Raw genomic sequence first — 13,089 nt, 5'->3', positions numbered from 1 at the left:
TCCTGCTTTCACCTTGTTCTTGTTTTGCTCATATATATATATATATATATTGTCACGTGTGGAGAACCACAGATGAAAGAGGCTATATACAATATATATATATATATATTGCAAATTACTGTTATAATAAGTGAAATAGCCCAAAAATGCTTCTATCAGTTATGTTTATATTTAACAGCCAGGGACCTATTTACCAATCACACATGGTGAACCATGGATGCCCGAAAAGTGATCTCAATTTACATTTATCTCTTGCAACTATATAAAATCTCAAGATTACACAGGGACAAAAGGCAATGAGTGCCCCACAATGGTCCTGGATCCCGCCCAGTAGCAGCACTACAGCGCACATAAAGAATGCACACTTGCTACAAAGAATTCAAATTTAAAAAATTATTGTAATGTCTGCTTAAGTCTTCAGCATAAACGCATCGCTAGTTTAGGTAATTGTATTGTCGAGGTTAGACGCATCGACGTACAGTTAGCATAAATTACTTGCTATATTCACAAAAAACAGATTGCCTGGCCATCCCAGCCCTGTGACAGTGGATGTCCAGCAAATTTGTTGAACTACAACTGCTGAGGGGGGCTATGCAATGCTTTATTGCTCTATGATGCCCCCCCTCAATTTCCGCTCGATTTGGTATCTGTTGAGTTCGCAGTTCTTCTAGGGTAACAGCATAAATTCTCTGTTTGCAAAACACATTCATAAAGCTCCAGATAGCTTACATGCGTAACTTACTGCACATATCATAATTAGGCCCCTGTTTTATAAGTTTACCTACATATTGCCTATAACGCGCCCTTTATTTTCACCAGATATAAACAAAGCGCCTTGTTTAGTTCACCGAGGGCATTGCTGAAACTAAGACGGAATGTGTTATGACGCCTGAAAATAGGGAAAGAAAAACTACGGCTAATTAATTATTTGCAACGTTCTAACCGCACCAGGAATTTGAAAGTTTTGTCGCACATTGCAGTTACCATTTCCCCCTCCCCTTTCCACAAAATATAAACCTGTTTTAAACTATAGCTATGTCGGGACACTAGGAAGCATAGCTGATAGCGACCATATCACACGCGCTTACACTTGAATTAGAAATTGTTTACAAAGGCTGTGTTCGATCCAACCGCATGAAACTTTGCACAAAGAGTTTCCACAGTGTACCACCAATTTTTGGTAAATTTGGTCTTGCCGGCTTTTGTACTGCCAGGCCAGCAGGCTCAATTCTTCCCCGCTCGTTAGACACACTCATAACACTCTAGAGTGCTTGCATGCATAATGTATTGCCAGAGCCCCAATTGCCCATCTATTTCTGACTTCATCTTCACATCACCTATTAACTTGTTACAGTCACCAGACATAACGAAGCTGCCTACTTTAGTTCAGTGAGGACACCAGATGAAACTGATATATCACGCATGGAAAAGTAAGCACAAAAAAGATGATGGTTCAATAATTGTTCGTAACACTTCTGAATAAGCCAGAAAGGTTTAAAATGCTGCCAATTCCTTCAAAGCATAAAATATCTGAAACGCAGAGTTCCCTTGGGACATTGGGAAACCTAGCTAATAGCAGTAGCATGATGCTTTCGAACACTTGCTTGCAATACTTTGATGCCGTATTTGATCGACACGTATTTACCATCGCTCATAAACTTTTCGTATTGTTCCCCTTATGTTAGAAAAATTTGACCTCCGTTGTTGTAATTAGGCCAGCACAGCCGTTCTAAGTCTTAAGAGTGCTCGTAAAAAAGGCTAATAATGCTATGACCTGCATACATATTCTACTGGAAAATGCGCATTTCACCTACCCATTTGGAACATTGCCTACACCTTATCCATACCATGCCCCTGATTTTCCTTAGATATAAGCAAGCTGCCTTGTTTAGCTCACTGAGGATACCGGAGAAACAAACAATGAATCTCGTAATATCCCCTTCAATCACGACATGCACATTTGGGAACGCAACTTATTTTTGCCGTTATTGTGCAGTGGTTGCAAGCAATAGGCAATGAACATTAGGATTTTAGTAAATTGAACATTTTCTATTCTTAAAGTTCGCCCATTTCGCTTCTAAGTGAAATGTATTGCTTCACACAACTGCTTCCATCAAGGCACTGCCGTCTTTGACGGGGCGTTTCATGTGGGGCATTTCGGTAATAATTGCGAAAGATGATTTCTTCCCTTGTTGTAATGCTTGTGCCTAATAATTAACCTGTGCATGTAATTCGAGTGGGTGATTAATACATTTAATGAAGAAACGTAGCATGACTGACTGTACAATAAATGAATATTTAGTTACTATGTAATTATGGTGGGTCACTATAAAATGCACAGAGTCATTCTCCCACCTTGAATTGCTTTGTATATGGAGTCTCCAGCACCTTGGGACAAAATTATGTAAATTTCACACATTTATTGACAGTCAATCATAATCCGTGGCTGAAGTATTTCACAAAAATACATGAAGAAACGAGGGTTTAGTAATTATATGCGACACTTGCATATAAAGCAGGAAAGTTAAAGTTTTGCAACGCATTGTGCTTAAAATTTTTCTATTTTCACGATATTTCACGTCCGTATCTTGTGCGTTGTTTTAGGAGTCTAGGAAACATCTAGATTAGCGGCATTATGACGCCCTGGAATGCTTCAATGACTCATTTTCTACAAAGGCTGTAATGAACCTGCACAGAGTAAACATGTATTGCTCATCACTCAGAACATTGTTTTGTACGTCGAATAAATATAAACACCGTGCTCTGCATATTTTACTGGGGTTACCAGGGGGAAACAATCAAGTGCCATGTATAACGCATAAAAATTTGGATAAAGCGACCAGTCAGTTCTAAGGCAAAGTCCAGGGCAGTGGCCCTCCTCACTGACATGGAATTGGAAGGCGTCAGAAAACCAGTCAAATCCTGCAAAGATGATGTCCTTGAGGTATTCTTCACCGAAAAAACACACACAGAGTTGTATCCGTTCCGCGCCAGGAAAGATCGCTGCTGGCAGCACAATGTCAGTTCTTTCTTGCAATGAAACCTCAATGTACACCTGTAGACCCCTTCAAGTTCGAGAACTCGGAATTGCTCGTGCAGCACCTAGTGGAAGGATTACCTGGAGCAAACTATGGCGTCTCCATTGACATTGAGGAACTTTTCTACTCTGTGCCACACAATGAATAGTTTTAGCAGTCCGTCATGCGATTGATTGTCATGGGGTAGTGCCCTTTCAAAATGCCTCATTAGTCAATATGGACAATTTTTTAGAGTTGTTTAAGTGTTACTTGTGCTCCACGATTGTAAGCTATGACAACAATACCTATGTGCAAAAGAGGGGCATATGCATCAACTCTTGTGTCGCACCTGTGCTTTGTGAAATTTTTTCAGCCAAATTGGACTGCCAGTTGCAACCTGAACTTGTAGAAAGGCACGTATTAAAAGTATACAGATACGTTGATGACTTTCTTGTTTTTTTAAGTGTACCGAATGACCAAACGCCCCTATCATCAGCTAATAGTATGCTAGATCTTTTTAATAATACTTGATGTCTTTTACCCTTGAACTTCCCACCAATGGTGTGTTGCAGTTTTTAGACGTTGCTTTTTATTTTAAATGGGACGACCATGTTTTTGGGAATATTTACCACGCTCCAAGAAAAGCATTCTACCTTATGGCTCCTCACACACTATGCTTGTCAAACAAGGGATTGCCTTGTCGTGCCTCAATTTGGTTTTGAGGAAGTCCTGTTTGCACAAGGTCGAGCACAGCTTCAGTTTACAGGTGTCACGTCTTGAAAGCTCGGGCTTTCCCTAGAGTCTTTTGGTGGCCGTGGGTAATTCGCGTTTAAAGAAGCTCAAGATGGCAACCGCCTCAACCACACTGGAAAAGCGGAAACCAAAAAAAGTTGTGGTTATGCCTTACATTCATGCAGTTTGGCACAACCTGAAGAAAGTAGGACGCAAACATGAGGTGGATGTAGTTTTCACAGCCCCCTGTAAAATCGCGACATTGTGCTCTCTAATACGCAATCGGAGTGAAAAGTGAAAAAAAAAATGCATGTGAGAAGAGATATGTAAACCCCCTGGTGACTTGCACCACTGAGGTCGTTTACCAGATTCCGCTCCGCAGCGGTAAAGTTTACATTGGCCAAACGGGTCGGTGTATAAACGACCGATTCAGGGAGCACTCGGCATCTTTAAAGGCTGTTGCATGTGGTATGCGCCTACCTGCACATATAAAAGATTGCGGTTTCACTCCGCTATTTAGAAAAGCATCCATTTTAAATAAGTCTAATGACAGACTGGGGAGAGAAATTATTGAGGCTGGCCAGATATACGCACAATCTGCCATGTATGTCAGTGTCCTGTCAGTTGCCTTGACGTATAAAGAAATTAGATATCTCCTTGGGCGTTAGTATTTTTTTGCGTGTGATTATGCTTGAGCTTTGTAACAGCCTTTTTATTGCGCATGTGCTGCCCTCCGCTCCCTGGAAAACCTCTCATTAATTAAACTTCAGTTGTAACTGAGTGCCTGTCCTGTCCACTCCGTTTTTTCCCACCCGTATTTCTGCTCAATGGCACTACAGTCAGTTAATGTTTTCAGAGTATGTAAGCAACCTACACAGTGCAAATTTTTGGTACACATCACGAAAAATGTCCCTCATTTTTTCAAAATATGACGTATCGGTTGTATTTGTTCCTGCCGGGAAACAAGTAATAGTGTAGGTTTAGAAACAACCTGAAAATGAAATCGTCAGTCAAAAGTGACACATGTCTTTAGAGAAAGTCAATGTTCTATCGGTGATCAAATGGCTCTGCGAGTTCGACCAAGGTCATTTTCACGAGCATATCTAAGATAAGTCGGGGTTACACAATGAAATTCGACAGTTACACCTCTGAGAGGTTTGATTAGATTTCTGATTGTGATAAGATACTGAGACAGCAACGCTGCAACGGACAGAGATTTAATTGTTCCAGCAGTTGGTAATCCAATGATCTCATGCCATAAGACACGTTGGACATGGCTGAATATAATACTTTATCTGGACCTCCCTGGACCTGGAGATTAAATGTAACAAGCTGATTGTGTTTTAGAATATGGATATAGCGGTCCCAAAAAAACTGGGCATGATGCAAGTTGCGCAAGCTGACAGTTTGTTAGGGCAGAAACTGCCCAGCGCAGTTATCTGCAACGTAAGCGTGCATGGCGAATACCGTGTGTCCGCCGCTACAGGGCATCCCGAGAGGGCACAAAAGATAACCGTAGTTGTCCAAGCAAGGATATACATAATAAAGAAAAGCATTACTTATGAGGTCACTCAAGTGAGAAAGAAAATTTAGCTTCAGCTGTTTTTTGAACGCATTTTCCAGCTTGGAGCAAAAAGTGCCTGCGCCCTCTTTTGAAATTGGGGGAGGGGGGGAGATTCAAATGAGATGCTTTGCCCCCCACCCCCCCCCCCCTCCTTCCGGTAGATATGCCTATCTCATCTGCTCATTTTCAATAAAAAATTTTCATAATTTGGAATTTTTTCCAAATATCCTTACTGCATGAACAACGAAACATCCTTGCCTAATTGGTCTGCTGTTGTGGGGTGAATGGCCCTGGCTTGCAGACACGAGGGCCCCGTGTGGCAGGTGGCATGGGCTCACCCTGTGTTTGGCAGCCTGCTGGCATCGTGCTCGTACGACCGCACCGTCTGCCTCTGGGCCGACCAGGGCGCACACAGCAACCCAGACTGGCACTGTGTGCACCGCTACCGGGACCACGACTCGTCCGGTCAGTGATTGGTCACTTTTGAGGAGGGGACATTAAAAGAAAATGTCAGGTCGAGCTAGACGATAACAGAGCTTTAGTTAGTGAGATAATGTAAAATATGTATGGTGCCATTATTTTGGACTGTAGTGCATTTCGTGCGACAGCACTGGCTACAATAGTGCAGCATTCTCTGATGCCTGCAGATTCATAGAGAGCGAGGTCACATGGGTGCTATGTCACTTTGTCCACTCATATTCCTTCTGGGTCTGCCAGTGAGAGAGATAAATGAAATCTTGCACATATGAAAAAATTGTGATAGATATGCATCAACTAGCCGCTCTTAGCATGTTTATAGCAGGAAATATATTTTTTATATTAGGGAAGACAAGCATTCATGTATGTTTTGAGCACTCAAACAGTTCGTTAGGGTCTAGCCTGTGTTACTGTGTGCTTGTTTTGTAGGTTTCGTTCAGTCATGTACTTTCTGAGTAGCAAGCAAGTGCATGTTCATTGGTGTTTCTATATTTAACAACTTTCTCAAACAAACTCTCAATTGCCGATAGCACTAGCGTCACTGTGTCCCTTTATTAGCCACCTGTAAGTCGCACTGAATTTTCAACACACACCCGTGCCAACTAGCTCAATTTATTCAACTCCTGCGGTAAACATCTTTTGAACTTGCTTGGAACAAGCTGCGGTGTGTGCAGCCCAGTGAACTGGCACAGTGTGGCATCTACTATACACCAATACCTATCGCCACTGAAAGTGTCACATTTAAAAGGCCCACCATTACAGAGTGCTTAAGTGAGGGCTGACCAAGGCCTTAGTCTGATATTTAAAAGTGTTAGGTAGTGAGGGCCTGTTTGCATGGTTGATTTGTGCTATGTGTAATTTGCTTTGCCCGTCTGCTTCCGTGCTGTGCAATGAATGGCTTAATGCAGTGAATTCCATCTGCTGGGCTCCTCATGAGTTCGGCCTGATGCTCGCCTGTGCCAGCTCGGATGGGGCTGTCTCAGTTCTCTCTAGCAATGGTGATGGCATCTGGGTGGCCAAGAAGATTGCCAATGCCCATACGGTCAGTGCCTCTTTTTAGTTCATTACGAATGGTGTTGCTGGTTTGTGTGAATACAAGATAGGCCAGCAGTCATAAACCCTTTGAGGTCACATTGCTTAGCACAGGTACAAATGCTTCAATGTGACTTACTTTGAGAAAAGGAACAAAGAAATAATTTTTTATTTAACATTATAGCAACAAAATTGCTTTTATGTAGTATGTGCAGTGTTTTACATGATTTATTGTTGAATGCACTGTATAAAATAGCGTAATACATTTTTCCCAAATGTAGTGATGTTGCAAATGTAATGCAAATGTAAAGCTTGCCACAACTAGAACCCATATTTTGTAACATTCTATTTTATATTTCATTCTTCTCGTGTCATACCGAGGGTGTGATCAGAGCGAAGATGGCACTATGGCAGCATCTGAGCCATGCTTGAATCAATTTCAAAGGGGCAGAAAAATGGCAAATGAAGTGGATCTTAAGAGGCCCAGGGACACGCAGCTATAGTGGAAGCAAGGCATGCTGTGTGAGCATCTGCTAGAAAATACAGCAGTTGCCACCCATCATAAAAAGAAACCACGATTGAGAATTCAATCACTTGTTTGCTCACTGAGCTACTATCAGTTGTTATGTGTTTTGCAAAAGGAGACAGGCATGGCAGTATCATCTGTTCACTAGTGCTTGCCTGTAATGCCCTCTGCAATGCCTTTGGCCCTGAGGCTATAATAAATAAATAAATAAAACATTTTCCGTTTTATAAGTCGTACCTTTGTATAAGGTGCACCCACCTCAAAACGGCAGCATTCCTGAAAAAAAAGAAAGATGCATATAAGTTGCTCTAATGTATAAGACGCACCTGTTCATTCAGCTTTGTGCCATCCACACAACAGGCGAGAACATTGGAGAAGTGCGATTTCTTATAGCCTGTTGTCCTCACTGTAATAGTTTTTTCACCTTTCTCGGCGAGGCTATAGCGGAATATAGAAAGGCAGCTGGACTTCGTACATGTTGGCGGTGTGGCTCACCCCGACATCCTGCTTCTCAATTTCCTCCCTCACGACTGAGCTGAAGTTGTCAAGCAGCTTCTGGCACATTGTCGTCCGAGCACTCTTTCGTCTTTCGTGTCCCTGTCAATCCAGCGCTATGATTTCAATTGATGTTGACAGCGTGCTATGCCTTCGGCTCATTGTTGCAGTACCGACGTGCACCAAAAATGCTCAAGTTCCGGCCAGTGAGCCTTGTTGCCACGGTTGACTTTCTTTGTTGACTTCCTTGTTTGGAGCACACTAGAGGCTTTGCGCCAGTCCCGGATCATTTTCTTGCTGACTTCGAGTTCCCTCCCTGCTGCTCGGTTTCCATGCTCCACTGCAAATTTGACAGCACGCAGTTTGAATTTCACATCGTAACCTTGCCGACTTTGCTTCGCATCTGGTGTCTTGATTAGCGAGGCCGCGATGACACACGCGAAGTGTACAGCATTAACGGCAACAAGTGCACTGAAGTGTGATTGCTGTGAATGGCAATAGGTGACACGAGGTGGAGCGTCACTTGATGCCCGCTGTTGTGATCGGCTGTTCAACCCGCGACAACCCACAGTTACGGCTCACACAATTACGGGGAACGGGCCAATGGCTTCGTCAAAATGGTTCTCGACACGGATGAATTATGACCAGCACGGGAATACCTCGTTCAGGAGAGGTTTGAGCAATTAGTAATGATATGGCTCTCACCTGTCAGCAGCACAAACTGACGTGCCCAAGCCGGAGACACGGTCAGTGTGATGATCCGGCCATCACCTGTCAGAGTACGATCGGAGTCTGCGAAAAGGGCCTCCTGACACCGGATTGGTGAGACTTGATGTCATCGGCCTCCTGACACTGATTGGTGGGACCTGATGTCATCGGCCTTCTGACACTGGATCGGTGGGACCTGTAGTCATCAGCCTCCTGACACCGGATTGGGGGAAGTGACTAAACAATGATCACGCAAAGCATAAAAGGAGCTACGGACATGGGAGTGACAGGCGACTACCACTTCATCATTAACCTTTCTGTTTTACCTTGCATTTTCTTGTACATATGTAAATATATATGTACATGTGTCACGCATAGGTTAATGCCTAGTACGCTTGCTTGAGCGGGCAGAAGGAACACATGAACGCAAGGTGCAGCACACACAACATTCACTCGATAGGCTATTTTAGGAGCAGTAGCACACGGTAACATTCAACACTTATTACACACGGAATGTGCCCTCCCTTGCTCAGCTTTACGCTCGCACTACCGCGTTTACTAACGTCTGTGCAGCGATCGTCTATACACTATAGTAGGGGCGCTTACAGTACCGGTTCTGTTTGGGGCAGATATCGGCGTCCCCCCGGTCTGTGGTCCGTCGTTGTAATCCAGTCGTCGCTGGCATCCAGCGTCACCGATGCCCCGGTCAACGTGAAGAAGGCTCAGTCTCTGAGAAGCTGTCACGCTCCGGCAGAGCTGGGCTCGTGCCGTCTGGCGCTCCCGGTGCGCGCCGGCCCAGCTTACCGTATAGTGCGGAATATAGGTCGAGGTTTTTTCCAAAAAATATTACTAAAAGGTCACCCCTCAACTTATATACCGGCCCTTGGCACAACATGAATAGTCGTCTGGCAACATGTAGGAGTGCAGACCTTTCGGCATCCGCATCGTTATCACCTCCTTGGTGACCGACGCGGCCTACGCAGTTGCAGTGTTGCCAGGTTTGGCTATATATAGCCAAATTGGGCTACAGAAAAACATTTTTGGCGTTGACTTGGGCGAGTTGGCTACGTGGCTATGTTTGGGCTATTGGAAATCTGCGAATTGGCTTTGTTTGGGCTATGAGCGGCACCTTAATCCACGCTCCAGAGGCGACTCTCATAGAGCAGAAACAAATCTTGAAGGCTATGCTTTAGCTGGCTGAGCCAGCAGCGCGGCTGTGCGTGTGTGCGCGCAATACTCTCCTCCCCCTCAGTGCATCGTTCTCTGAGCCGATGATTTTATCATTGACGCACATAAATTTACACCGTGCTTCACCGTGCTAACGTTTACTCCAGCAATGTCGTCTCATCATCTTATCCCGACACCCAATCCCCGGGCATCGGGATGGGCCTGGGTGTGGAGGGTGCTTCACAGTACACTGTACTAACATGGCTATGCTGAGAAACGGAGAGCAATACGGTTAGGTGATCGTGGCGCCGACATGAAAAAAGGGAAGCACGGGTAGATGACACGCTTCAGTGTGCCCATGGCGAAGGGATCTGGTTGAAGTATGGCGCTGGGCACAGTGTTCGACCTAGTCCGCGTTTCTCACGGTAAGCTTTTTACTGCCATTTTCATTTGTGTGCGAAATACACTTTAATGCGACAGGCGTTAAGGGCGCCATGTCGTGGAAAATCCGGCGTCGACGCCGTTGTCTGTGTGAGAAAAATGATCGCGAACCACGTAGGCCCTTCGGTTGGCGCATATGCATTACTGAAATAATTGTTTTTCTCAAACTAAAACGCCTCAGAAAATTCGTAAAGTATGACTTACACTCAACCTGCAAACATGGTAGCGTCGAATTGTAATTTAAGTATACGTGAAAACATGTTTGTTACGCGGAACCTCCAACACAAATCCCTTTTCCAGCTGCCGTTCGAAGTCTTAGTAGGGGGCCGATGGTTTGGGCTAGTTGGTTTTCCATGAGACTGAGTGATGCAGCGTGAAGCAGGACAGGGGACACTGGGAAAAAATGAGGACAAGCGGTTACTGCCAAGTAGGAGCGGCGTGCCCCGCTCGGTTCCATGCGACAACATCCAGAAGGCACTCGCCTCCGCGGCAGCGGCGGCGCTTGCCGTGCGAGTGGAATGAAAAAAAAGAACCAGAAAGCTCGCCTTCGTGTATATTGTTCGCCTCCAGTGTTTGCAGGTAAACATTATGGTTGCATACGCTGCAGTTGCCGAGAAGCGTGAGAAGCACTCGGGGATCTTTGAATGCTATCACGTTCCACTCTTCGATGTGAATATTAAAGAGCTGAGAACCAGTTTTCATGGTACCTATTCTTTAATGCAATGGAAAGTTTACCGGTCAGAGTGTGTAATCAAGAAGTGGTAACGCGGAAAACGCCGTGAAACATTTTTTTATCAGAATTATTTTATCTGCAGTGAGGATGTAGTCTTTCACTGGCAGCTTGCTGAAAGCGGTGATAGGTGAGCGCGATAGTGATTATACGCCGGCATTAGTGGGAGGCAGACGAGAAGTACGGCCTTAATTGTGACAAAGTATTTTGTCTAGCAATTCGAAATTCCCGCTATTCATGTTTTCGGAAGTGCTAAGTACTTTTGCGGTAATGGCTACGTGTTTTCATTTTTTCCTGCCCAACTGCTTTGGTATTTAAACAGTCAAAGTAAAACTAATCGGATTGAAAACGGAACGACGATTTTACACGTGATACGCAGTTCAGCGTGTTGCCGTAGCCATGCGTGCACTTTTGATTTCCGAAGCATAGAATAAAGTGAAAGTGTCTAATATTATAGCAACTGCAATATTACGGAATATTTATGTTGTGCTTAATAACAGCCGACTTACAGTAATCTCATTGACTACATCCGAAGTACCAAGATTTCATTGCCAGGCCTCGCCACTTACTGGCTTTTGAGATCTTTGTGAATTTAAAATTATAATCCCTACTTCAATCGTGAACAGCATGCCTGTGTTGTGTCGGCAGCGGCAGGCAAGTGGAGGCCAGCGAACGCGCGGTGAGCGCCGACGCAGAGAAGGAGACACGTAGCTAACTGCTCCTGATGAAAACCGGAACGAAGACTGAGCCGGCTTGCGGCCGTTTATCACTAAAAAGGACTTCACATGCCAGATGACACCTCCTGATTGGTCCCAGCTCGTCACAAGACAGAAGGGGGGTGCCATATAGCTAAACTACTATGAAACATACATGTACGATAACACAGAGATCTGACAAGGGGCGACACTATATTACATCATCCCCCCCCCCCCCCCCCCTGGAAACAAAGCAAGCATACAGTGAAACGCGCACACAAGACGCGGTACAAAGGCAATTTCAGTTCGTTCCCCCCCACGTTACACACGCACACCAGTCGCACACAAAGCACACACTTAAGTCCACAATAAATTCAGTCCGTCCCCGCCCAAGTTCACATACACCCGCACCAGTCTTGGGCACCAAAACACAGGCAGTCACTCAAACAAAGTCCGACAAGGAACACGGCACACGACTCACTGCACCGCAACAAGGAGCACTTTATACCTGTGTTAATGAAACATGTGGACTGTCTCCTAAATGTCACAGCAAGGCCCCTAGCCGTGGCATTTCGAAGACGGCAATACGCTCTGCACTATAGAAACAAAATCATCGAGCCACGGAGGCCGTTTTTTGTCATGATGAGGGCGCGTGCGTACCTCAGAAGAACTTTGGGAGTTGCGACGCGTATCAGTCGACTTTAAAGACCTAGTCGTTCCACTATTATTTCCCTCCCCTTGGTTGGAAAACTGAATGTGGTTGTCGCTCAAAGCTGGAGAGGGTTGCCCAGGAAGCTCCTCTCGAAGTCCCAACAAGTCCTGGGAGGCTACCGATTCCCCCACGGAATCAGAGACGACTGCTGACTGTGCAGACTCGGAAGTGATACAGTCAGACGAACTACTCAGCTAATGCTTATAACTATGAGAAGACGCTGTCACTACAGATGAGTCATCGGAATGACTATCCAGATTTGAATATGAGTACAAAAAGTCTCTATCACTTGTACACAATGTACTATCTGCTGGATCCTTCATCACTAGGGTTAACTTAGACACATGTCTTCTCATCACTGAGTAGAAAAGTAGATGGTCCTATCTGGGCCTTGACTTTACGAGGTTTACTGTACTTAAAAAATCCTTTCCTGTCAAATCTTATTCTGACGGTGTCTCCCACCTTGACACGAGTTGCTTGAGCACCTCTACGTTTGTCTACGTACTGCTTAGTTTGGCACTGTTTCTGCAAGACCCTTTCTTGAACTTGAGACACAAGACTGTCCTGTTCCCATAGATCTACACAGAGCCGTATGGTTCCATCCTTCTTGTGCACCACCACGAGTGGAGACACCCACTCAGAAGCCTCGACGCGCTCGATGACGTCGCAGTCCTTGAGACGTCGCAATTCATTTGTTACCTGGTCACGAAGAGCCAGGGGTAGTCGGCGCAACTTTGAAGATGCTGGTTTCGCATCTTGCTGCCGATGAATTCGGTGCACAAAGTTGTTGACG

At 44.8% G+C, this 13,089-nt stretch overlaps 1 protein-coding gene across 5 annotated transcripts in view; it reads left to right on the top strand.

Annotated features, from left to right (window-relative positions):
* The window catches only part of LOC139061372 (protein SEC13 homolog), a 71,129-nt gene that overhangs the window by 21,514 nt on the left and 36,526 nt on the right, over window positions 1-13,089 (top strand). For all 5 annotated transcript variants that reach the window (XR_011515406.1, XR_011515405.1, XM_070541340.1 and 2 more), the window contains 2 exons: window positions 5,615-5,778; window positions 6,699-6,832. Coding sequence is in view for 3 of the 5 variants with exons in the window: in XM_070541340.1 (XP_070397441.1) it covers window positions 5,615-5,778; window positions 6,699-6,832 (298 nt within the window). In the remaining 2 variants the exon portion in view is untranslated. The remainder of the gene's footprint in view (window positions 1-5,614; window positions 5,779-6,698; window positions 6,833-13,089) is intronic.

Source organism: Dermacentor albipictus, chromosome 6, assembly GCF_038994185.2.
Source record: "Dermacentor albipictus isolate Rhodes 1998 colony chromosome 6, USDA_Dalb.pri_finalv2, whole genome shotgun sequence".
NCBI classification, from domain to species: domain Eukaryota; kingdom Metazoa; phylum Arthropoda; class Arachnida; order Ixodida; family Ixodidae; genus Dermacentor; species Dermacentor albipictus.
Note: the sequence above shows the minus strand (reverse complement) of the source record. Positions and strands in the feature narration are given on the sequence as shown.